Genomic DNA, 22,429 nt, shown 5'->3' with positions numbered 1-22,429 from the left:
AGTGCTAGTCATTTCCAGGCCTACAAAACCTTGATCAGCGCCAAGAGAGGTTCGATAAAGCAAAGAGAACATGTTCTCACCAAACTATCCATGTCAATCCAATTCACCATGACTCGGTCATCCCATCTTGACTACTCGTACCAGATGATCCAGTGTCAGACCATGGGCACTCTCTGTGAACCTTTCATCTCAGACCAACAACGCTCTACTCGATCATCTTACCTTTATCATCATGTCATCTCGCACATCTTCTCAAAAATCCAGATAACGCTCGAGCCTTTCGCGATTTGCGCATCAAGCCGAACCGGAGCGCACTGACCTTTAGTAGCGTGTCCAACGCGTCATGACATTTGTGATGGTGCCCCGCGTCGCTCTTAGCGTGAAAGTGGATTTAAGGTTATGTGACTTGTTCTAAATGACGTCTTGGTGAGTTACCAAAAAGACATTTCAACATTTATATGTATGTTCCATCCTTATCATCTGATAACTACCTCTATTCCACATATCTCAGCTATAAATACATACATTGAACTAGCAAGAGCAAAACAAGAATCCATTCTGTGATCACTACCGATGCTCACAACATAGACTCAACCATTATGGCCCTCCCTTCAACCTACCACCTCAACCACTCCCTCCCCAATCGATCACCCACCCAACGACCCCGCTCCCTATCTCTGTCAGAATATCAACCCCTAAACTTCGATCGCGATGCCCTCGAATCAGCATACCAACAATCCCTCAACCTCCCTTCGAGCCATTCAAGCTCTCTCACGGGCCACACGGGATCCACAGCGAATTCACTATCATTCAATGGACTAAGCACCGAAACTCACAGTTCGAGCGGTACGAGTACCGAGGAGGTTCTGACCCATCCGAAAGGCGCTTTCGCAGGTGTAGGTGCAGGACATACACTCACACCACCCCAATCACCATTACATCAAGCTACCTCGAAGCTGAACCAGGCGACTCTACTTTCACCTATCCCATCTACCCCTATTGATAGACCACCTACCCCACCCCCGCGTCCTAATGACCATGAGATCCCTGAGACCACCTTCCCTCAACAGCCTCCTCTCCCCCCTAGACCTGCGCTCAAGAACAAGCCTAGTCCGCCGAGACTGCCTATGAGAAGGAGTCAATCGGAGGTGGACATGGTAGGATATCAACAGTGGGATGGGGCGAACGAGTATATACAAGGTGATGGTCATGGGAGGACCAAGAGGAGAGCATTGCCTGCTGTACCTACGAATGTACCTGTGCCGGTGAGCTAGTTGAAGCCATCTTGAGCTGCATATGGTCTAGCTGACTTAGTGTCTGCTTCGATTGTCGTAGGAACCACCTCAATGGGAGTGAGTGATTCTGACATTTCGGTCATCTCCGGGAGAGATTCAGAAATATTCAAGACGAGACGACGTCACCTCTAACGTTCTCGCATAGCATAGCTGATGAATTGAATTTCGAACAGACCCGACTACAAACCCCAAATCCCACCTGAGCTCACAGCTCCCTCAGCATCATACGCCTACGCAAGTCTCAGCGCCCCTCCTCCGAATTTACCTCCAAGAAGGAACCAACGAGTAGCCATGGGTTCAGCTCCAGGCTCAAGTGTGAATCTGAATCTTCCTGGGCCAAGTGGAGCTGGACCAAGTGGCTCTGGATCGAGACCACCTATCGCTACTGGACCTTCTGTAGGAACCATCATGTCCTCCACCTCCTCAGGCTCAACACCAGGAATCAACCTACCTATGGCCTCTCCTCCAGCGGGCGCACCAGATTACCCACCCCAACCTTCAGCTGGCTCCTCTTCTTCAGCCTCGTCATCCGTGATCAGACCAAGGCGAGACGCGGAGAAAGAGGTCCTACTGAGAGCACAAGAAAGGATGTCAATCTGGTCAACACACTACCTCGATCCGTCCCTTCGGCAATCGCTCATCCACGTCCCACACCAAGTCACCAACGCTGCTAACATCGCTTTGAGCGGGCTATCCAGCGGACCCAAAGAGAAATACAATTCTACGATTGGAGCACCGATTGATGGCTTGGCGAAAATGGCGAAAGAGTGGGTGGTTAATCCCGATGCGAGGTTTATAGCTGAGCATGGGGGCATTGAGTTGGGTTTGGGGGTTATTAATTCGCTTGGCACTGGGACTGGGGCTGGTCAGCAGGATTGGGAGAGGGATAAGGGGAGGAAGAAGGCTAGGGTTGAGGCTAGTAGTAGGACTGGTGGGATTAAGGTTGATCTTGTGAGTCAAGACTATATCTCGACCATGAAACTCATCTGCTTGTGTCGAGCTGATGGTATTTACTTGGATGTACAGCTCGAGCTGGATAAAGATAGACAGATTGATTTGAAGATTGAGACTAAGTCAGGTGATGTACTGGTTTTACTGTGAGCAATATTCATACCTCTTCCCGTCTACACCTATCCCAAATATGACCACAGCTAATTTGAGCCAACTCACCAGCCCCGACGAATTCCACGGTCCAATCCACATAACATCTCCCCGCCCACCCGAATTTCTCCCCATAATCGCCCCACTGCTCAAACCACTATCCAACCCATACTCCAACCTCTACACGACATTCATGGTCCCCCTATCGCTTAGCCGAGACGCCAGACAATCCAATTCCGTAGAATACAACTCCAGTGTTAATATCGAGAGACACCTCCCGAAAAGCTTCAAAGAGCAGAGCGATCTTTTCGATCAACTCTATGGAGGGTATATAGCCCATTCGAGGATTGATCATTCCAAGATTACCATTCGGTCGGATAAGGGACGAGTGGTGTTGGCTTGTAGGGGGAGTAAGGATGAGAGGGACCTGGAGGGGATGGGGCTGAGGGTGGGAGTTAAGGGTGGGGAGGGGAAGAGGAAGAGGTGGTGGAGAATGTGAGGGGGATTGGGGGTATTTACGGAAATTCATTTAAACGATTATGGGTACTAATGCTCACGATAAGAATGGAACGGGAACGGAAATCTTACAATGATTTTTTGGCTCGAATACACGATATTTATGGCTTTATAATATGGGTGATATGATGAAGGATACACGATTATAATTATAATTAGTTCGTAAGTTGCATGGTACATAATACACGCAGTATATCTAGTTTGTAGTGATGATAATGACAATGAAAATGTGATGATATCGATACCAATCAGAAGCAGCATTCGCAGTCGAATGGACATAGTGGAGTACCTAATTATTTGAATATCAGCTACTGTCTAAAGATAACCATCTTGTGCAAACGTACCACCCGCGGTAGGATCAATCTTCAGTTCAGCCTCTTTGTAGATTATATAGCCTTCTTCAGTCTTTCGTCCTGTGTACCATACCAATCAGCATTCTCATTCTGTCCAACACATAGAAGCAGAAGCTCGACATCTCTAATCCAGAAAAAATCAAGAGAGACAACAGGACATACCAGTCCCCACCCCCCGCGAATCAGCAAACATCGCATCATCCTCCCTATCCTTATCCGACCTCTTCCCTTTCCCACCCACTTTACTCTGCATCTTGGCTGTTTTAGCACCTTCGATCTTCCTGCGTATCTCAGCGAGAGACGAGGGATCAATGATCTCTTCTACTTTTCGTTTTGGCAGTTCACCCTCACTTTCGTCTTCATCACTGAGATCGTCGGAATCTAGATCATCGAACTCTTCATCATCGAATTCGGAATCCTCCTCATCTTCCTCCTCAGGTTCTTCAACTTTCGATTTCGTCGATTTATTTGGCTTTTCTGTTGATTTCTTCTTCTTCTGTTCCGGCTCACTAGCTGTCGACTTTGATTTTGACTTTGGTTCCTCCTTCGTCGGGATTACATCCTTACTTTTCCTCTTATTCTGACTTATGGGTTCCTCGACCTTACGTTTCTTGGGAGCAGCGAATATATCATCTATGGAAGTTGAGTTGGAAGTTGAGGTGGTTGGTTTGGTGGGTTTAGCAGCTTTTTTCGAACTTGAAGTTGAGTTTTGTGCTGGGACTGTAGACGAGGATGATTTCTTGCCCATATTGACGATATCTCGTTTGTCCAGTTTGTTGGGTGTATGTGATATGTGATGTACGTTGATTGTAGTTGTAGTCATACAATTTGAAAATTTCAGTTGTGTTGCAATGCAGTTATAGCGGGAGGTGGTCTGTGCGTTTATGCGTAGTGCGTGGTAATGAGCCGGGTATACCAAATCACCGAGAATCAACTAGTTGTAGTTGTTTCATGTATCATCCATCCACATGTCTCTTCTTCTTCGACTCTCCTCTCATAACCATTGTCAATATCCATATCATATACTCATACACCACCCAGAAGCTCAGAGAACATACAGCAGAGCAGAAACTCACGTATCTCCGCGAGAAGAAGAAGAAGGACAGATCAAGACCCACCCCGCCATGTCCCCTCTGACAGCCTATCACTCCCTCCTCCTCTCCAACCTCTCCACCGTACAGACCATCGAATCTGCTTTAAGCAATGTGACGTGGTTCTTACCTGGTCGATTCGAAGATGCCGAGCTGGCTTCAGAGGGGTGTGAGCATACCCTTCACACGTCAGACATAATCAAGACCTCAGCTGATGCTATCTGATATTGGTATAGTATACGCCCTTCTAGGTCTCGTATCGAATTATCACGACCACATCCTCCATACGCATATACCCCAACACCTCTCTCTACCCCCACATCCATTTATCGATCCATCCAAAGTACCTACCATACCACCAGCGAGGACTCTTAATACCGGGAATAGGATCTCACCACTACTTCCCGCTCAATCTGAACATGCACGATATACACGACACTGGACGAACAAGTCGACCACGTACAAGAGAGCTAGTAGGGCGTTGAGCACGATAGGATATCTGGAATTGGTCGTTGAGATGCTTGCGAAGCGGAAGGGTGGGGATAGGGTTAGGTGGAGGGTTGTGTTGGTGATTGAGCTGATCAAGTGAGTGTCTGCTCAGCAAATTACTAGACTGACTCATTGCTGACTTCTCGTTTCCACCATGTAGAACGTTCCTTCGCCTGACCATCCTGAGAATAACAAAACGCCCAGTCCTCACCCCCTGCACCCCTCAACGAGAGATCGATCCCTCATCCTTACCTCCCGAAGTCCTCTCCTCGTCTTCTCAGGAGCCCGTCCCACGTTCAGACCAAACATCAAGTAAACTCAAGTCCACCCCACTCACACAGCTGATCACTTCCTATGCCCCGTTGAAGGATCACTTATATCCCATGCTGAACAATCTCCCTGAGAGCCATTTGACCCATCCGCTAAATTTGATCAACGAGTTGAAGGGGAAAGAATACATCCCAGAAGTTGTCTGGAGCTCTGTGGGGTTGATTCATGTTTTATTACTCATGAGGAGCAGTGTGAGCTAAATTCGACCTCATTCAATTCACAAGACGCTTCATCATGATTCTCATTCATACTCAATGCTAACCTGATCTAATTCTCCGCAGCGCCAACAAAACGCCTCACCATACAAGCCCCTCTCTCTCCCCACCCTCTCTCGCTCGTATATCCCATACCTCTCCATCCTCCGTCTCCTCCTTCTCGCCCGAGTCCTCCGTCCTCGCCACACCTCTAATCTAGGTATGGCGCATAACGCCTCGCAAGATCGGAAATTATTGGCAAGGGCATTTCTGACTGGACCGATGTGGTTGGGATTCACCAGACCCAAGGTCCTGGGTCTGACGAGATTATTGGAGAAGATTCCTCTTGTGGGGCTTTTGGGAGAGCTGGTAGAGGGGTATTTGCCATTGGTGGATGATTATTTCTATTGTGGGTTTGCTTTCTCCTGTATTAGTAGATGATACACTGCTGACTTGGTATGGTCAATGATAATCAGATACATCTTCGTAGATCACAATATATCAAGAAATTGGATCATCTGACTGTGGGACATGTGAGAACATTATGGGAATGGAAGAATCGCTACCTGTTGTATAAACCATGATGTATATGCATGATACTGATACAACTACTCCCACGTTACTTGTTGTTCTACCTCACTCCCAACCTCTAAACGTGCTCGTATGATCATCGAACGAATATGGCTTTCTCCTTGTTCATGTGAAAAGTACCGTACAAGGTCACCTTACGTTTTCTTCTTGAGCAAGCCCTTCTGCAACCACCTAGAATAACATGTCAGCTCGTTGGCATTCCCTCAATATGCACAATTCAGCTCACTTGGGTATTTTCTTTTCACCCGTCCCTGCTCCTGCTCCTGCTTGACCCGGACCCGGGATGGCATTACCTTTCTGCTTGCCCGTCGGCTCTTCTGCTTTGGGAACAGACGGAGGAAGAGGTTGTGATTGAGCCTTGAGGTGCTCCTGTATAGGAGCAGGGTACGTGCTAGCTACGAACGTTGAATCATCTCAGTATAACTTCCAATCCATACTCAGATAGATAATGACAACTCACCATTCATCTCCTCATCTGCTTCCCACCGTATCAAAAGCACACTCTGGGGTACCAACCCCAATTCATATAATGTCTCTTTTCCGCCAGTACCACCTTGTAGTCCCTGGGGTGTCCCGCCTTTTATGGGACCGTAGTTTGCTGGAGTCACTATGGATGATCTGGCGTAGCTAGGTTTGGATCTGGAGTTTTTGGGCTGGGTGGAGAGGATGGGATGTTCGGGGTATCTGGTTTTGGGTGGTTGGTCTGGGCATTGGTGATTGTTCAGTATGATTCACACGTGATGATAAGCTGAGACAAGGATGGATGATGAAAAAGGGTCAAGACCTACATAAGATGAATGGTTTGTTCATTACCTCCTCTGTCAAAGCTGTTCTGATGAATTCGTAGACTGGCTGTATCCTATATAAAACAAGACAAGAACAATCAGCTGACATCCCATTGGAAGTTGAACCATTACCGTCAGCTGACCATGGAGTTGAGTAGAGGGCGTAGAGTAAATTTTACTCGGCCATGAAAACTCACGGTGAATCACTAGGAAAGACATTCTGTATGATCGTTCCATCCGAAAACTTGATCCTGATCGTAGTCTAGCGGAGGAATGAGGAGAACACAAATCAGCAAACGCTCCAAAATGAATCACAACGCCTCAAGAACATTTCCAAAGCATCTCCATCTGTACCTCCTACTTCTTCTCCGCATCCTCCCTCGTCCCTTATCTACCCATGACTCGATCGAATTACAGCTACTTCTTACCGCCTGAGATATGCGAAACAGATGCACTCACATTAGGCCACCTATCCCTCTTGACCTTCTCCCTCTCAGCCTTCTCCGCATCCCTATACTTCGCCGTCAAGAGCGGAGCCTCGTTCAACCGCTTGTTCCGGGCAAGTACGGATGAATGGTGGGATTGTACATCCGCTAAAGTCGGTTCGAAGAATGTATCGTCCGGCTCGGCTGGGCGAAAGATAATCATGTAAGCTACTTCGTAATCTCGTTTTCAATGGTGGAGAAGATGAAGGGGGGCTTACTATTCGGTGTGGATGAGGAGGAGATGGGGTTGTATACTTTGATATCGCTCTGTTGTGCATCCCCTCCATCTGCTGGACCAGAAGTAGAAGCAGGAGCAGGGATTGAAGTTGAAGGATCTGCCTGTTCGATGGATACAGCAGATGAGGGTTCTTCTACCTTTGTGATATCTCCTGGGGCATCGGTTGGTAGTGGGCCGATCATGCTACTTATACGCTTGTGTTATTATTGACTATGAGTATGTGAACTGCAAAGATATCGAAATGGAAGAACATGGGATATTTTAGTCATGTTTCATAGTTAGCATCTGTTATGTCTGTACCAGTGCAGTGACGTACAACGACGCGTGGCGACAGCGACATCAAGTGGAGGTTTGTTCATATGCTCATAGAGTGTAAGATTGTTGATAAAGCCAAGAGGGAGAGAATGAAGAGGTCAATGAACCGTAGGAGCAGTCTCATATGCATAGGCTGAGTGAGAGGGAAGGAGGGTGGTGGGGGGTAGGGAGGAGGGCGAAGGAAGCGAATAGTTCAAGCTCAATGAGGGAATAGATAAGAGGAAGAGGAAACAGGCGCAAGTTAGTTGGCCATAGTGTTGTGGTCTGCAGCGATACCGATCCGTCCACATTACAAGTCCGAGCTGCATACAGTATAGCTTGAGATCTGCACCCTGCCCAACTTGAATCGCATAAGGGGTTTGTTTGCACTGGCACAACGAACCGGACATACTGTATGTATCATTACTTGCAAATGCATGTTTTTTTGCTGATTTTAACTTAGCATGGTTTGTGATCCATTATCCAGATCAAGAGGAAATACTGTATTACAGAGAGAAAAGAGAAATCTATGCGTTAAAACTATATAAAAAAGACCAAAACCATAACCACCAAATACCAAATCTATATATCTCACCACTGGCAATACCTAGGCAGAAGGTCTATATCTAGGTTCACCCTCAAATACTGTAGAAGGGTCCAATTCCCCATGGATGATATCGTAGAATAATTGGATCGAAGATTGTCTGACCCAGTTCCAAGATGAATCGAAGGTTCGAGCTTTCAAGGCAGAGAACACAGGTGAGATACCGTCCAAGTATGCATCACCGTGCTCAAGTTTGATAGCGTCAAGTTTGGCTTGGAGTTCTTCGGCGGTTGCCTATAATAATAACCCAATCAGCACATAAACTTCATAAGACACATTTAAAAAAGGTAGACCCACCTTAGCCTCGTCAGCCTTCTTTTCACCTTCTCTCTGGTCTTTGCCCAAGTACCTCGACAACAGCTCGATCTCCCTTTGAGCGTGTTCCTCCTGCTTCAACACGAAGGCATCGAACTCTTCAGAGTTCATGACAGCTCCACCACCAGCCGCACCACCAGCACCACCAGCAGCAGCACCCGATGAGAGTGAGATACCACTGTACGAAGCATAGCTTTGAGCGAGGGTATCAAGGAATTGTTTAGCTTCTCCTTCCGATCCCAATCTCTTGGCGGGTTCATTGAGGATACCGAAGAACAATGCCGAGTCGGTTCGAAGAGGTCCCAAACCCCATTGTTTGTTCATGTGAGCTCGAGCAGCAGAAATGTTGAAACCACCAGGGAACTTGGCAGCTACCATTCGGTTGGTCAATGCCATGGCGTGTTTACCCAAAGCAGAGTAGCCGACGCTCAAAGCAGCACCAAGTTCGTCGAGAGGTAAGTCTTCACCCTTCTCTGGAGCAGAAGCAAACTCGACTTGAAGATCACCGAGGATTTCGTTCTGAAGCGTTGATTTACCACCGGAGAGTTCCTTGAGAGACTTGCTGAGAGGGATTTCACCGGCTTGTTTCTTGAGTTTTTGAGCGACGATAACTCGAACGGTGTCGACGGCTTTGGGTGGGACATCCTCGACAGCAGCAGCGGATCCACCAGCGGGAGCAGCAACTGGAGCTGCGACAGCAACAGGGGCGGCCACTGGAGCGGCAGCGGGAGCAGGTGTAGAAGCAGCAGCAGGAGCAGCTTCTTCGGCAGCTTCATCTTCGAAAGCGTAGTAAACCTCCTTCTGATTCTTAGCGTGACATAAGATGGATCGTTGAAGCGAGATAGCACCATCTTGAGCTTCGTATTTGGCTTTGAGTGTTCGAGAAGCCATACCAGCGAGGACGGGACTTGGACCGACTTCAATGAATCGTTCGAATTTGGCGGTGGTGAAGAGGATGTCTTGGGTTTCAATCCATCGTACGGGTGAGGCGAATCTGGGGATCGGGATCAGCGATGGTCTTACAGGAGACGACTAACGGAATGAAGAAGACACCCACTGATAAGCAAGACACTCGGTCAAGATGTTATAAGCCAATTTCTGTCTCTGAGCAGCAGAGTCCCAGGCGTCCTTCTCCCAGTTCTTGAGAACGACTTCCAATCTAGGTGAAGCGGTTTGGTCGAAGATCTTCTGAACGTATGCCTTGGAAACTTCGAATGTCTCGGCGCTGTGTGGTGTATCAGCATGGTCCGTCAGATAAGTATAAGAGACAGAAGCAGAGAAGGATTGGGGGAGGAAATGGGCGAAATGAGAAGGGGAAAGGGAGAAGGGGAGGTGGAGGGAAGAAGAGGCAAAGGTGAAGAGACAGACGAGGGAAGGAGAAAAACAGGGGAGAATAGGGAGTAATCAACTTACATCAAGTTAGGAATATACTTGCCAACCAATCTATCAGGATTAAGTTGCGACGGGTCAATTTTCTTAACCAAGTAATTCCTGAACGACAACACTCCAGGCCAGAGGTATCTAGAGTGGAAGGGAACGTCGATACCTGGAAGAGGAATGGTCGCGAAACCTCTATCAAGGATGACCGAACCGTCCTTCTTCTCCTTCTCAATCATCATATCCCAACATCCATCGATGATCTCAGCTAATTTCTCTCGGAGTTCCTCTTCGGAGATCATAGTGGATAACTTCTCGAGGTCGATCTTCTGGATCTTGAGCATGTTAAGGACGTTGGTGAGAGTTGCCAAAGCTTTGAGTTCACCCGCACAGACGTATTGCTGGTTGGCGACGTTCAAGTTGACAATTTGAAGTAAGATATCCTTCTGCTTGCTGATGGTATCGACGATCTCTCGGAGAGCCATCTCGTTGAAGGTCTTGCCCACCCTTGAAGGGTTGGCAGCCATCATGGCGTATTGGGATTTACCTTCAGCATCACGTTGCACAGCACGTTGCATGGTGATACCTCTGAAGAAGACGACATCGGCGAGAGATGAGATAGGGAGGACATCGGCAATGGCAGCGAGAGCAGAGTATTCACCCAAAGAGTGACCAGCGAAAGCGGCGTTGGTGTCGATAAGTCCCTTGGCTTTCATATCATCGAAAGCGGCTTTCTCAGTGACCACCAAGGCGATTTGAGTGTACTGAGTGGCGAAGAGCAAACCTTGAGGGTGAGAGAAGGTGTAGCTGGTGGTGTAGAGGTCGATATCGGCGAAAAGAGGAAGAGTCTTGACTTGACCTTTCTCATCGATCGTATCGTAGGTAAGATCCATATATCTCTGTCGGATAGCTTGACCCTTGATACCACCAAAGTGGATAGTCAACTCCTTAGGGTTGTTCTTGACGATATCAACGATAGAGAAACCGTAGGTCGAGGTCAAGTGAGCATCGGCAGCATCCCATACAGCCTTGGCGACTGGAGAGTTGTTGTACAGTTCCATACCCATACCAACTTCTTGAGAACCTTGTCCGGTGAACACGTAAGCGGTAGGTGGTTGAAGGACTTCGGAAGTACCGTCGATAACCTTTTCACCTCTTTGGTTGAAAGCTTCGACCTTGACAACCTTCTTACCATCTCGCATGGCAATGTGAGTGAGTTTGACTTGGATTTCGTCACCTGGGAGGACCATACCAACAAAGCCAACTTCGTAGGAGACAACTCGCTCGGGGTGGTTATCAGCGACAACTGACTCAATGTATTTTCGAGTAGCGGCACTTGACCACATACCGTGGGTGATGGTTCCAGGTAAAGAAGCAAGGTCGGAGAAGTATGGGTTGACGTGGATGGGGTTGAAATCACCTGAGATCTTGGAGTAAGGCTCGTTGGTGGCGGGAGTGGTGAAGACAGCGGTGGATGGGTCGGTGACGAGAGAGTAACCGCTTTCAAGCGGAGTTGGCTGACCGACTGCTTTACCGTGTCGTTTGAGGTATTCCACAACAGGGTTCCCGTGTAGATTGTGAGCTTCGTAGTCAATAGTGGCGACTTGAACGAGAGCTTTGGTACTGCTTCGGATGAAAGCGGCTCCGGAAACCTTGACAGCGGAGAAGGTGGTCTTGTCTCTGTATCGTAGTTCGGACTTGGTCTTGAAGGTGAGGGTAGTACCGGCTTCAAGGGGTTTGCTATCGTCATCCCACTCGAACCAAGGTTTGGCTTGAAGGACGCCAACGGAGGTGGGTTTGGTCAACTCCACGACGTAGTCAGATTCGTCCACAGTCTCAAAGGTGTTCTGGTAGTCGGTGAATTTACCTCGGTAGAGGAAAGAAGAGGTGACTTCGATGACTGGTTCACCTCGTCTGAGGACGTATCCCTTGACCTTGACGGTCTTACCACTGTCGCTGTTGGAGACGGAGACGACTCGAGCTTCGGCAGTACAAGCGTCACCAGCTTTGATGGGAGCGACACCTTCGATCATTCGGAAACCGTTAGACAAGTGGACAAGCTTGAGCAAGTCACCATCGATGTCGGAGGGGAAGATCGCTTTCATGATGGACTAGAGAGGTCAGCGGGATTCCTCACATGATTAGACTCACCTGCCAGCCGAGAACAATAGCAAAGTCCATGGGAGCGGAGATCTTGTCGTTTCTCGCAGATTTGAATGATTCCCCTTGGTTACCAACAACATCACAGAATCGTTGAACGGCTTGAGCGTCGACGGTGACTTCTTCACCGGTAAAGGTGGTATCGAGAGCAAGCTCAGGAAGCGTCTCGTTGTCACCGAACCAAAGTCTCCAGTAGAAGTCCTTGATCTTCTTGTTTCGACCATCGACAATTTCGTGGATAGGAGCGTAACCCATATCAGGCTTGTACTTGAAAGCGAAGTGGAGGGGTACGATGGCACCCCGTCTCTCTTCGTTCAACACAAGGGTGATGTCGTTGGTAGAAGAGTTGAAAGAGAGGTCGACCGCCTTGAAGTCGGCAGGGTGAGGACCGAAGGACCTGGCAGAGCCGTAGAGGGTGACAGAGGAGACTTGTCCGTTGGCCGACTTGATCTCGATAGTTTGGTTGGGTCGAGGGGTGAAGATTCTTCTGAAAGGGTTGCTGATATAACCGGCGCCTTGGACTACGTTGACGGAAGTCAAGGCAGCTCGAAGCCAAGAGACCTCGGAACCAGCGACAACTTCGATCCAATCTTCGACTGATGGAACTGATTTACCCAATTTGAGAGTTCTAACACCTTCAGAGGTGGACTCAGCGGCAAGACCTGATTTAGGTTTACCAGCTACAGCACCGATGTAGTCGATAGCAGGGACTTGAGATTCGTCGCCACCGTAGTATTGATCGAGGATCTTCTTAGCAAGGAGGCCTTCAATGTTACCAAGCAAGTCTTTGATGGGTTCATCGGCGACAGTGGAGTGTTTCACGGCCATGGGACCTTGGAGAATACAAACTCGTTGGGGATCTTGATCGAATACCGCGTCGATGTCCTCGGCAGCCCAAAGGGAATCCTTCTTAAACCAAACTTCGAAGGTGTTGTCGAGGATAGGGATGAATGGGACTGGTTTTTGACCAGGTCGTTGGCAGATAGCAAGGAAGTAGGCCTTATCTTCAGCAGCGACAAGTTGAGATTTGGCTCGAGGGTAGGTGTTGAAGAAGTTGTCGATGGTAGCGGTAGGCTTGTCGAGAGATGAGAACGATTGGATGAGTGATTCCTTGGTTCTGATACCGTCGACACCGGCAAATCGCTCTTCAACACGTCTGAGCCAATCACCGACCAAGTTTCTGAGGGAAATATCTACCCATCTGTCTTGTTTAGCGACGTACATGAGTCGGACCATTCGTTGAGTGATCTCTTCGTAGGTCATCTTGCCAAGATCAGAGACGACAGTGCCGTCAGCCTTCTGACCGAACCAAGGTTTGTTGAAGTCCTTGTTGAGTCGGTCGATAACATAATCCTTCTTGTTCTCTAACCAAGCAGCTCGCTTCTCTCGGGGTTGAGCGAAGACAGTGTCATCGAATTCTCTCCATAACTTGACACCTCGCGTAGCGATCTTGTGAATAGGTTCTCCGAGTTCGGATCGCACAGTGAGGATACCACCGGTGGGTTTGTCGTAGGTACCTTCCCAAGCAGCATCTTCCACACCAGGAGCATCGACGATGAGTTGTTTCACGGAAGGACTGGTGTCGGCTTCCTTAGCAACCATGACTCGGGATCCGTAAAGGACACCATCGAAGGGCATGGGTTGGAGATTGAACATCTTGACGGACCATTCACCGGAGATGCTACGTGGGGGTTCAGCGTGATTCACTTGTGAGTAAGAAGGGTAAACTTACTATGGCCAAACGTCATCGGCACCACCGAAACCAGACCCAGCGATCAAAGAGATATTAGGGTTCTGTCTGATAGAAGCATAGGTGGCGATGATAGGTTGGTGGAAGTCTTCACAGGAGTGGTGACCACCAGCTCGACCACCGGTCCATTGCATGATAATGGGGTAGTCTGGGTTGGCAGCAGCGATATTGACAACTTGTCTTACACCTTCAACTGAACCAGGCTTGAAGGAGATGTGCTTGATACCGGCAGCTTTGAGAGCGGTGATGATCTCGGTAGCTTTCTCGCTTGATGGGATACCAGCGGCGACACAGAAACCTTCAATAGGGAGACCTTCTCGTCGCATCTCCTGCCAAAGAGGGAATTGGAAGGAGAATTGTCTTTGGTTGATGTACAAAGCGTTGAGGGTGATACCGACACCGGGCTGAGTTCGTTCTTGGATTTCGGCGACCTTGTTTCGGAGGGCAGTAGGGTTGTAGTGACCACCACCGGCAAGTTCGATGTGGTACCCTGCGTTGAGGGTAGCGGATACGAGCGAAGCTCCAACGGTTGAAGGTGTCATACCAGCGACCATAATAGGGGGTTTACCGAGGAGTCGAGAGAAGGGAGTGTCGATGTGGATCTTTCCGTCACTGTGGCGTGGAAAGAGAATTAGCGGGGTTGAGTCAAGCAAAGTAAGTCACTCACAGAGTCTTGACGAGTTTGGGGGACCACTCCTTAGACCAAACAGGCTCCCTTCTGATCTTGTTCGCATCGTACAACTCAGCGGCTGCTCGGCCTTTCTCACCAACAACGACGATTCTAACACCTCGACCTTCAATAGATCTTCCAGTCAAAGGACCGATACCAGAGTTTCCACCAGGTCCGAAGTCTACAGCGTGGGTAGCGGAAGGAGGGAAGTTGGTGGCTTTGATCCAGTGGATATGCTTGACAAAGATTTGGTCAGACAAGGAGGCAGTGAGGGAAGACTCGAGTTGCCGGAGGTCGGAACCTGATGAGGATTAGCACGATCCGCAATATAAGTTGACTCACCATCTTCAGTGTGGTAAATGGCAATGGCCAAGTCCGATGCACTCCATAACTCCTCTCCGTTCAAATCCTGCTGAACAAGCTTCTCAGTAGCACCGGCAAGGTAGGTGCTGTGGTAAGGTACGTTGACAGGTAAGAATCGGATGTTGAATACCGCCTTTCGCTTGGAGAAGGGGATCTTGCTTTGGTCAAGACCTGGAGGAGCCATGACCTTTCTGAGGGCAGTGGCAAGACCGTACAAAGCCTTGGCAGGTCCAGTAGCGACAAAGTTGGTAGGACCGTTGTATAAGGAGATACCAATTTGCGAGTTGGATGGAAGGTGGCTGTTGACCTTCTTGATGTGTCCTTCTAAAGGTTTAAGTGACAAACCGTTGATGGAAAGCATAGGTGTGGGGACTCCCTCATTGTTGGCGACTGAGTCAGCGACGATTTGAGGCTCAAGAGAGAGCAATGGGAAACCTTCTTGACCCCTGAGACCGACGTAGAACAGGTGCTTGACAGCTTTGAGGATGTTTCCGTTGAGCGATTGCCATGAATCGGATGAGGCGATGGCGACGGCTGAGATGACACCTTGAGAGTGACCTGTAGCACCTTTGAAGCTACTTCTCACTTCACCGGGAGTGAGGTTGACGACTCGACACGATACGACGTATTGGGCGAGTTGAGCGACACCGATCAGGGGCAAAGAGAGGGGGATAGAGGCGAGATACTCGACGGTAGGTCTAGGTGAGCTGCCATCGAGCCAAGAGATAAGGTCAAGACCTTGGGAGTAATATGTGTATCCGTCTGCGTCGGCTTTGTCGCCGAGATCGAGAAGGAGAGAAGTGATTTGGGTGAGAAGAGGTTTCACGAATGGGGTGTAGGTGTCATACAACAATTGAAGTTCGTTGAAGTAGTGCTGCAATAACGTCAGCGCGGATTCTGTTATACTTCGTCTAACTCACCTCGTTCACACCTTGACCACCGAAGAGAGCGTAGAGCTCGGCTGATCCACTCTTAGTAGCTTCGAGTAAAGCTGATGGATGAGCTACCCTGACCTTATCACCAAGTGATTCTTTGGCAGTAGCGAAAGCCTTGAAGTAAGCTTTGAGTATCTCAGCCCGAGAGTCTGGCTCGAACGTCTGTACAAGCGAATGTACGTTGACAGAAGACAAGAAGAGTTCATTGAATCTGTCGTATGCTGCGAGAAGAACTTGAGCGAGCTCAGATGAATCCTGATCTGCGTTGACTTTGTCGGCAGCGAAGGAGAGGAACCTTGCGAGGAGTTTGACCTGAGGTTCTTGAGATGGTGGTTTAGGTGTAGCGTCTTCTTCATCTACCACAGGAGCAGGCTCTTGATCTTGACCTATCCTTGAATCGTGGAATTGCTGAGCGAGTACCTCCGAGGTGACCCATGCTGATAGTGGAGAGGCGGGGACGAGGATGGAGACACGGGTGGAAGAGGAGTGAAGGACGAGTGGTCGAGAGGGAGTTGAGCTGCTGAAAAGGGACGCCATGTTGGGCGGTTACTTGAGCTGCTCAGACTCGTATCGATGTTGTTACAGGGGGGAGAGATGAGAAGGAGGAGAAATGAGAATGAAGTAGTTGATGATGATGTATGTGTGACAATGCAATGATATCTGACGGTGTACCAAATCAACTAACTGTACATGAATTATTATTTTGAACTGCTACGAGTACAACTTGGTGCATGATCCCCATTATCAATTCCCCAAAACACATCTGCCGCCACGTGGCATGTTAGGGTCTAATTTAGCTTTGACCAGTGTTATCTTTTACGCCGAAGATAACCGATCAGTAAATACAAATCATCACAGCGAAAATACAAATCACACCGACATTAATCTTTGGGGACAGATAGACAGATAGCACCATCGCTGATTACTCATCGTAGATGCATATGCATTGGGGTTGTCAACATCGTCTTGAAGCTTCTACTCGATGCTGTTGGTGTCATGATCATCCCCACAGTATAGGAGATGAACACGTAGATGGTAGCAGTTCCTTCCACGTCGAGTACCAGGTATATGCATGCTCGGTGAATCAAGGTTCATTTCAACCGGTTATCATAATCAGTTCTTAACTCAGGGTCTAATCCGATCTACCTTTTGGCTCTTGCCACGTGGCTGTTATCCCCAACTGTCAGATTCCCCAAGTTGAGTGTCTTTTGGAATTTATAGTACTAGTATCGAGATAGCATCGTTATAGCACCGTGCAACAATAACAATCATCAAGTCATAAGCTACTTCTTCGTCATCTCATCATCTCCATTGTCACCTCACCTAGACCCTTCTCATCTCCCCATATCCACATCACAGCAAGACCTTGATTGGCCTTTTATAGCTGCTGCTTTCCCCTCTTTCCCAACTCTACCACTCACCAAGCCAACAACATGGCCGCTGCAGGTTTGGACCAAGAGAGTACAGCTCGACGTGAGCTCACGTCAAGATGTATCGCTATTGTGAGTGTGGTCGTTATGCTATATGACCAATAAGCTGATAAGATGGTTTAGATGAACCGAGCGGACCCTAACCTCATCGAGTGAGTCATCTCGTCATCTCTCATAAATCCAGCTGACATGAGTTTAGATACATGAAATACCACATCGACAATGTCGACCCTACCAAAGGTCCCAACTATGAGAAGGTGAAGAAGTTTGGTCAGATCTTGTTAGAGAACTGTAAGTGGGCTTATGATTAATCTGTGGACAAAGCTAATACCCTATCCCAGGCCAAGAGGTCGTCGACAAACCCCCTGTATACCGAGATGTCGCTCTTCCCACTGCCCCTCACACCGAAGTATCCGCTAAAGGTGATATCGTTTACTCTGAGATCTCGAGACAGAATGTCAGAAAGCTTGAGAGTTATGTCAAAGGTGAGTCAACCATCCAAAGAGCAACGCTGACATCCCGCAGAAATGGCATCCGGAGGTGAAGTGGAACCGGCTGTGAACCTTGACAAAGTTCAATCCGATATCGGTGAGTAAATTCTTATCACCTTGAGACATTTTCGTACTCTAACCTTGAAACTGTAGATAAACTCTGGGAACTTGTATCCTCTCAGCCATCCATCACTCCCGCTCAGAAAGCCGCCATCAAGTCTATGTACGGTGAAGTCATCAAGTCGTTGGGTAAAGATGCTGTAGTGGAGAATCCTGCTGTCGCTAGGACCAAAGGTGCCAAGCAGAGGAGATCATCCTCATCTTTCTTGAGACCAAATGTAGAGGATAGGACCGAGGTTGAAGAGGCTCATTTGCCCTTCTTGCATCTTAAGAGAAAGACCGGTACAAGTTTCGCTTATTCACAAAAGCTTACCAACATCTGTGAGTGGATTGAAATAATCTTCCCGTCTAAACTATGGCTGATCCCCCGCACAGACTTCGACGTTCTCACTGAAATCGCTACCTCCGGCGTCACCTTCGCTAAGAAAGCTGCTCTTCTCACCGGTGTTGGTAGAGGATCTATCGGTGTGGAGATTTTGAAGGGATTACTTTCAGGTGGTTGTACTTGTATCGTCACCACTTCTAGATACAGTCGAGCTGCTGTAGACTACTACAAGAGCATCTTCCACGAGATTGGTTCTAAAGGTTCCAAGCTTATTGTCGTGCCATTCAACGGAGGTGAGTAATACGTCTACGCTATATGGCATTTGCTAATACCCCGCCCAGCCTCCAAACAAGACGTCGAAGCTCTCGTCGACTACATCTACTCCACTCTCCAGATCGATCTCGACTACATCATCCCCTTCGCCGCTTTACCCGAGAACGGTAGAGAAATCGACGGTATCGATGACAAGTCCGAACTTGCACACCGACTTATGTTGACCAACTTGCTCCGTCTCATGGGTGCGGTAAAGGTCAAGAAAGCCGCTAGACAGTTTGTCACTCGACCAACCCAAGTTGTCCTCCCCCTCTCTCCCAACCACGGTATCTTCGGTAACGATGGTCTCTACGCCGAATCCAAGATCTCCCTCGAAACTCTTTTCAACAGATGGTCAGCTGAATCATGGGGTGAATATTTGTGTATTGCCGGTGCTGTCATCGGATGGACTCGAGGTACCGGTCTCATGTCCGCTACCAACTTTGTCGCTGAAGGATTGGAGAAGCTCGGTGTTAGAACTTTCTCAGCTAAAGAAATGGCTTTCAACATTCTCGGTTTGATGCACCCCCTCCTCTTCGACGTCAGTCAAATCGAACCCATCTGGGCTGATCTCAACGGTGGTATGGACCGAGTCGCTGGTCTTGCCGAGGTGATGACTTCCATCCGACTCGATCTCAACAAAGTCGCCGATTTGAGAAAGGCTATCACCGTTGACAACGCCGCTGACTTCAAGGTCATCAACGGAGGTGATGCCGAAAGACTCCACCAAAAAGTTGCCATCGCTCCTCGAGCCAACTTCAACTTTGACTTCCCAAAGATCGACTCTTCCGACGTCCTCGCTGAACTCAACCACCTTCAAGGTCTCATTGACCTCGACAAAGTTATCGTTTGTACCGGTTTCGCCGAACTTGGTCCTTGGGGTTCTTCCCGAACTCGATGGGAGATGGAAGCGAAGGGTGAACTCACCATTGAAGGTTGTATCGAATTGGCTTGGATGATGGGATACATCAAACACTTTGACGGTAAACTGAAGAGCGGTCAAACCTATGTTGGATGGGTTGACTCCAAATCAAGTGACCCTGTGGACGACAAAGACGTCAAATCGAAATACGAGAAAGACATTATCGAACACGCTGGTATCAGACTTATCGAACCTGATCTCTTCTTCGGTTACGACCCTAAGCGAAAATCCTTCCACCAAGAAATTGAACTCAACCATGACCTTGAACCCCTTGAAATCTCTGCCGAAGATGCTCAACGATTCAAGCGAGAGCAAGGTGATAGAGTAGACGTCTGGGCGCAAGAATCCGGAGAATGGTTCGTCAAGTTCAAGAAAGGTGCAAGAGTCTTCTTACCCAAGGCTGTCAAATTTGACCGACTTGTTGCTGGTCAATTGCCTACCGGATGGGATGCTAAACGATTCGGTATCCCTGAAGACATCGCTAGTCAAACTGACAGAACCGCTCTCTGGGCTTTAGTCTGTGTCATGGAAGCTTTGGTCGCATCTGGTGTATCCGACCCTTACGAGCTTTACAAGTTTGTCCACCCATCAGAAGTCGGTACCGCTCTTGGTTCAGGTATGGGTGGTATGCACTCTATGTCTGCGATGTTCAAGGATAGAAGGGAGGAGAAGGATGTGCAGAAGGATATCTTACAGGAGACGTGAGTGGCTCTAAAAGTGGACTACGCTGACATTTAGTTTCATCAACACTGTCGCTGGTTGGGTCAACCTCCTCTTGCTCTCCTCATCCGGTCCCGTCAAGATCCCCGTTGGTGCTTGGTAAGTAACATGGTTTCGATGTTCCAGGCTCTGCTGACCCACTCACAGTGCCACCGCGCTCCAATCCGTCGAGATCGCATGCGACACCATCCTCAGCGGCAAAGCGAAAGTCATGATCGCCGGTGGTTTCGATGACTTCTCCGAAGAAGGTTCATTCGAATTCGCCAACATGAAAGCCACCTCCAACGCCGAGACCGAATTCGCCATGGGTAGAGAACCCAACGAGTTCTCTCGACCTATGACTTCCACTCGAGCCGGTTTCATGGAATCTCAAGGTTGCGGTGTTCACATCATGATGTCTGCTAAGACTGCTCTTGAGATGGGTGCCTCCATTCAAGGTATCGTCGCTTACACCTCCACCCACACCGATAAAGCTGGTCGATCCATTCCTGCTCCTGGTCGAGGTATCCTTGCCACCGCTCGAGAAGTCACCCCTAAAGAACCCCTACCCCTCCTTGACATCAAATACCGATCTCGACAACTCACCTTCCGACGAAGACAAATCTCCCAGTGGCTCGAGAATGAGCACGAGCTTCTCAGGATGGAACTTGAAGCTAGGAAAGATGCTCAAGACAACGATATCTGGTTCCAATCTCGAGTCAACTTCATCGACGACGAAGCTAGAAGACAAGAGAAAGACGCTTTGGCCACTTTCGGTATGTTGGAGGGATCCCACCCCAACATCGCCCCTCTTCGACGTGCTTTGGCTGTATGGGGTCTCAACGCGGATTCGGTCGGTGCTATCTCATGTCACGGTACTTCCACCAAAGCCAACGACAAGAACGAATCTGGCGTGTACAACTTGCAATTCGAGCAACTCGGTCGAACACCCGGTAATGCCGTTCCTGTCATCGCTCAAAAGGGTCTGACAGGTCACCCCAAAGGTGGTGCTGCCGCATGGATGTTCAACGGTATGATCCAAACGTTGAACTCGGCTTTGGTTCCTGGTAACCACAATGCCGACAACATCTCTGAAGAGCTCCGAGCGTTCCCTCACTTGTTCTACCCATCCAAACCTATCCAACATGTAAGGTTGGAATGTGGTTTGTTAACCTCCTTCGGTTTCGGTCAAGTAGGTGGTCAAGTGGCTATTGTCCACCCTAGATACTTGTACGCGTCGTTGCAAACCCACGATCTGGAGGAATACAAGAAGAGAAGATCCGAAAGGGAATTGTCTACCTTCTCAAGGATGTCTCAAGCTTTGGTGAACAACAACCTGGTACAGATTAAGGATGCTCCTCCATACTCTGCCGAATTGGAGGGTGGTGTATTGTTGAACCCCTTGGCTCGAGCCGGACCATCTAAGAACAACTCGTTCGCCTTCCAAGGGAAATTACCCTCTGCCGTACCTCTCAACCCTAAGAATGCTGAGACGTTGAAGGCTTTCTTCGCTCAGTCCAACGATGTCAAGGGTGTTGGGTGGGTCTTTCCTCATTCGCCAAGTGTGGGATCCAGCTGATTTGTTTTGGTTACAGAGTCGACACAGAGTTGATCACCAACGTTCCTACCTCTGAGACATTCAGACAACGAAACTTTACGGATGAAGAGGTGAGCTGATCATTCGTTTGGAGAGGGAATAAGCTGACATATGAGATAGATCAAATACTGTACCTCCGCTCCTGATCCCACAGCATCCTTCGCCGGACGATGGGCAGCCAAAGAAGCAGTGGTAAGTCTTCCTCACTCCTGTACATTACGTGGCCCCTACTGATGCTGGATATTACTTGCAGTTCAAAGCCCTTTCTGTCCCCTCAAAGGGAGCAGGAGCCTCTCTCAAGGAGATCGAAATAGTTTCGACATCCTCTGGACCAGAGGTGAAACTCTCTGGGGACGCTCTCTCCGCAGCTGGAAGTAAAAGTATCAAAGTTTCGTTGAGCCACTCTGATACTTCCGTGGTGGCTTTTGCTGTTGCTCAATAGGATAAGTCAGTCCTCCATGCTGGATGGGGCATAGATGATATTGGTCTGGTATTGGTAGTAGTGGTGGTAATGATACATACGTTTCTTTTGGTTTCTCGACTCGTTCTCTTCTCATGCGCTTGGCTTCACTTCCGTATATAGATTTTGGAAGATCA

At 48.6% G+C, this 22,429-nt stretch overlaps 7 protein-coding genes across 7 annotated transcripts; 3 read left to right on the top strand and 4 right to left on the bottom strand.

The window, feature by feature from the left end:
• Window positions 1-599: 599 nt before the first annotated feature.
• Window positions 600-2,895, top strand: I302_107780 (uncharacterized protein; the record flags this gene model as incomplete). The annotated part of the gene is made up of 5 exons (XM_019193092.1): window positions 600-1,265; window positions 1,336-1,352; window positions 1,469-2,246; window positions 2,322-2,392; window positions 2,469-2,895. The coding sequence occupies 5 exons, from the start codon at window positions 600-602 to the stop codon at window positions 2,893-2,895; spliced, it is 1,959 nt and encodes a 652-aa protein (XP_019044569.1).
• A 265-nt stretch (window positions 2,896-3,160) lies between these two features.
• I302_107779 (uncharacterized protein) lies at window positions 3,161-4,013 on the bottom strand (the record flags this gene model as incomplete). The annotated part of the gene is made up of 3 exons (XM_019193093.1): window positions 3,161-3,201; window positions 3,257-3,325; window positions 3,428-4,013. 3 exons carry the CDS (start codon window positions 4,011-4,013, stop codon window positions 3,161-3,163), a joined length of 696 nt encoding a protein of 231 aa, XP_019044570.1.
• A 376-nt stretch (window positions 4,014-4,389) lies between these two features.
• Window positions 4,390-5,810, top strand: I302_107778 (uncharacterized protein; the record flags this gene model as incomplete). The annotated part of the gene is made up of 4 exons (XM_019193094.1): window positions 4,390-4,525; window positions 4,593-4,941; window positions 5,006-5,366; window positions 5,457-5,810. 4 exons carry the CDS (start codon window positions 4,390-4,392, stop codon window positions 5,808-5,810), a joined length of 1,200 nt encoding a protein of 399 aa, XP_019044571.1.
• A 284-nt stretch (window positions 5,811-6,094) lies between these two features.
• On the bottom strand, window positions 6,095-7,650 carry I302_107777 (uncharacterized protein; the record flags this gene model as incomplete). The annotated part of the gene is made up of 7 exons (XM_065870537.1): window positions 6,095-6,131; window positions 6,187-6,355; window positions 6,421-6,663; window positions 6,749-6,819; window positions 6,943-7,007; window positions 7,205-7,374; window positions 7,449-7,650. 7 exons carry the CDS (start codon window positions 7,648-7,650, stop codon window positions 6,095-6,097), a joined length of 957 nt encoding a protein of 318 aa, XP_065726609.1.
• Window positions 7,651-8,369: 719 nt separating this feature from the next.
• I302_107776 (uncharacterized protein) lies at window positions 8,370-12,163 on the bottom strand (the record flags this gene model as incomplete). The annotated part of the gene is made up of 4 exons (XM_065870536.1): window positions 8,370-8,600; window positions 8,664-9,675; window positions 9,739-9,906; window positions 10,095-12,163. 4 exons carry the CDS (start codon window positions 12,161-12,163, stop codon window positions 8,370-8,372), a joined length of 3,480 nt encoding a protein of 1,159 aa, XP_065726608.1.
• Window positions 12,164-12,191: 28 nt separating this feature from the next.
• I302_107775 (uncharacterized protein) lies at window positions 12,192-16,473 on the bottom strand (the record flags this gene model as incomplete). Its single annotated transcript, XM_065870535.1, has 5 exons — window positions 12,192-13,899; window positions 13,951-14,580; window positions 14,636-14,855; window positions 14,981-15,875; window positions 15,922-16,473. The coding sequence occupies 5 exons, from the start codon at window positions 16,471-16,473 to the stop codon at window positions 12,192-12,194; spliced, it is 4,005 nt and encodes a 1,334-aa protein (XP_065726607.1).
• An 896-nt stretch (window positions 16,474-17,369) lies between these two features.
• On the top strand, window positions 17,370-22,274 carry I302_107774 (uncharacterized protein; the record flags this gene model as incomplete). Its single annotated transcript, XM_065870534.1, has 13 exons — window positions 17,370-17,438; window positions 17,490-17,518; window positions 17,566-17,657; window positions 17,708-17,851; window positions 17,913-17,954; window positions 18,011-18,298; window positions 18,353-18,595; window positions 18,644-20,174; window positions 20,275-20,355; window positions 20,404-21,774; window positions 21,831-21,903; window positions 21,953-22,024; window positions 22,086-22,274. 13 exons carry the CDS (start codon window positions 17,370-17,372, stop codon window positions 22,272-22,274), a joined length of 4,224 nt encoding a protein of 1,407 aa, XP_065726606.1.
• Window positions 22,275-22,429: the final 155 nt, after the last annotated feature.

Source organism: Kwoniella bestiolae, chromosome 6 (assembly GCF_000512585.2).
Source record: "Kwoniella bestiolae CBS 10118 chromosome 6, complete sequence".
Taxonomy (NCBI): Eukaryota; Fungi; Basidiomycota; class Tremellomycetes; order Tremellales; family Cryptococcaceae; genus Kwoniella; species Kwoniella bestiolae.
This window is presented reverse-complemented; position numbering and strand designations above follow the sequence as displayed.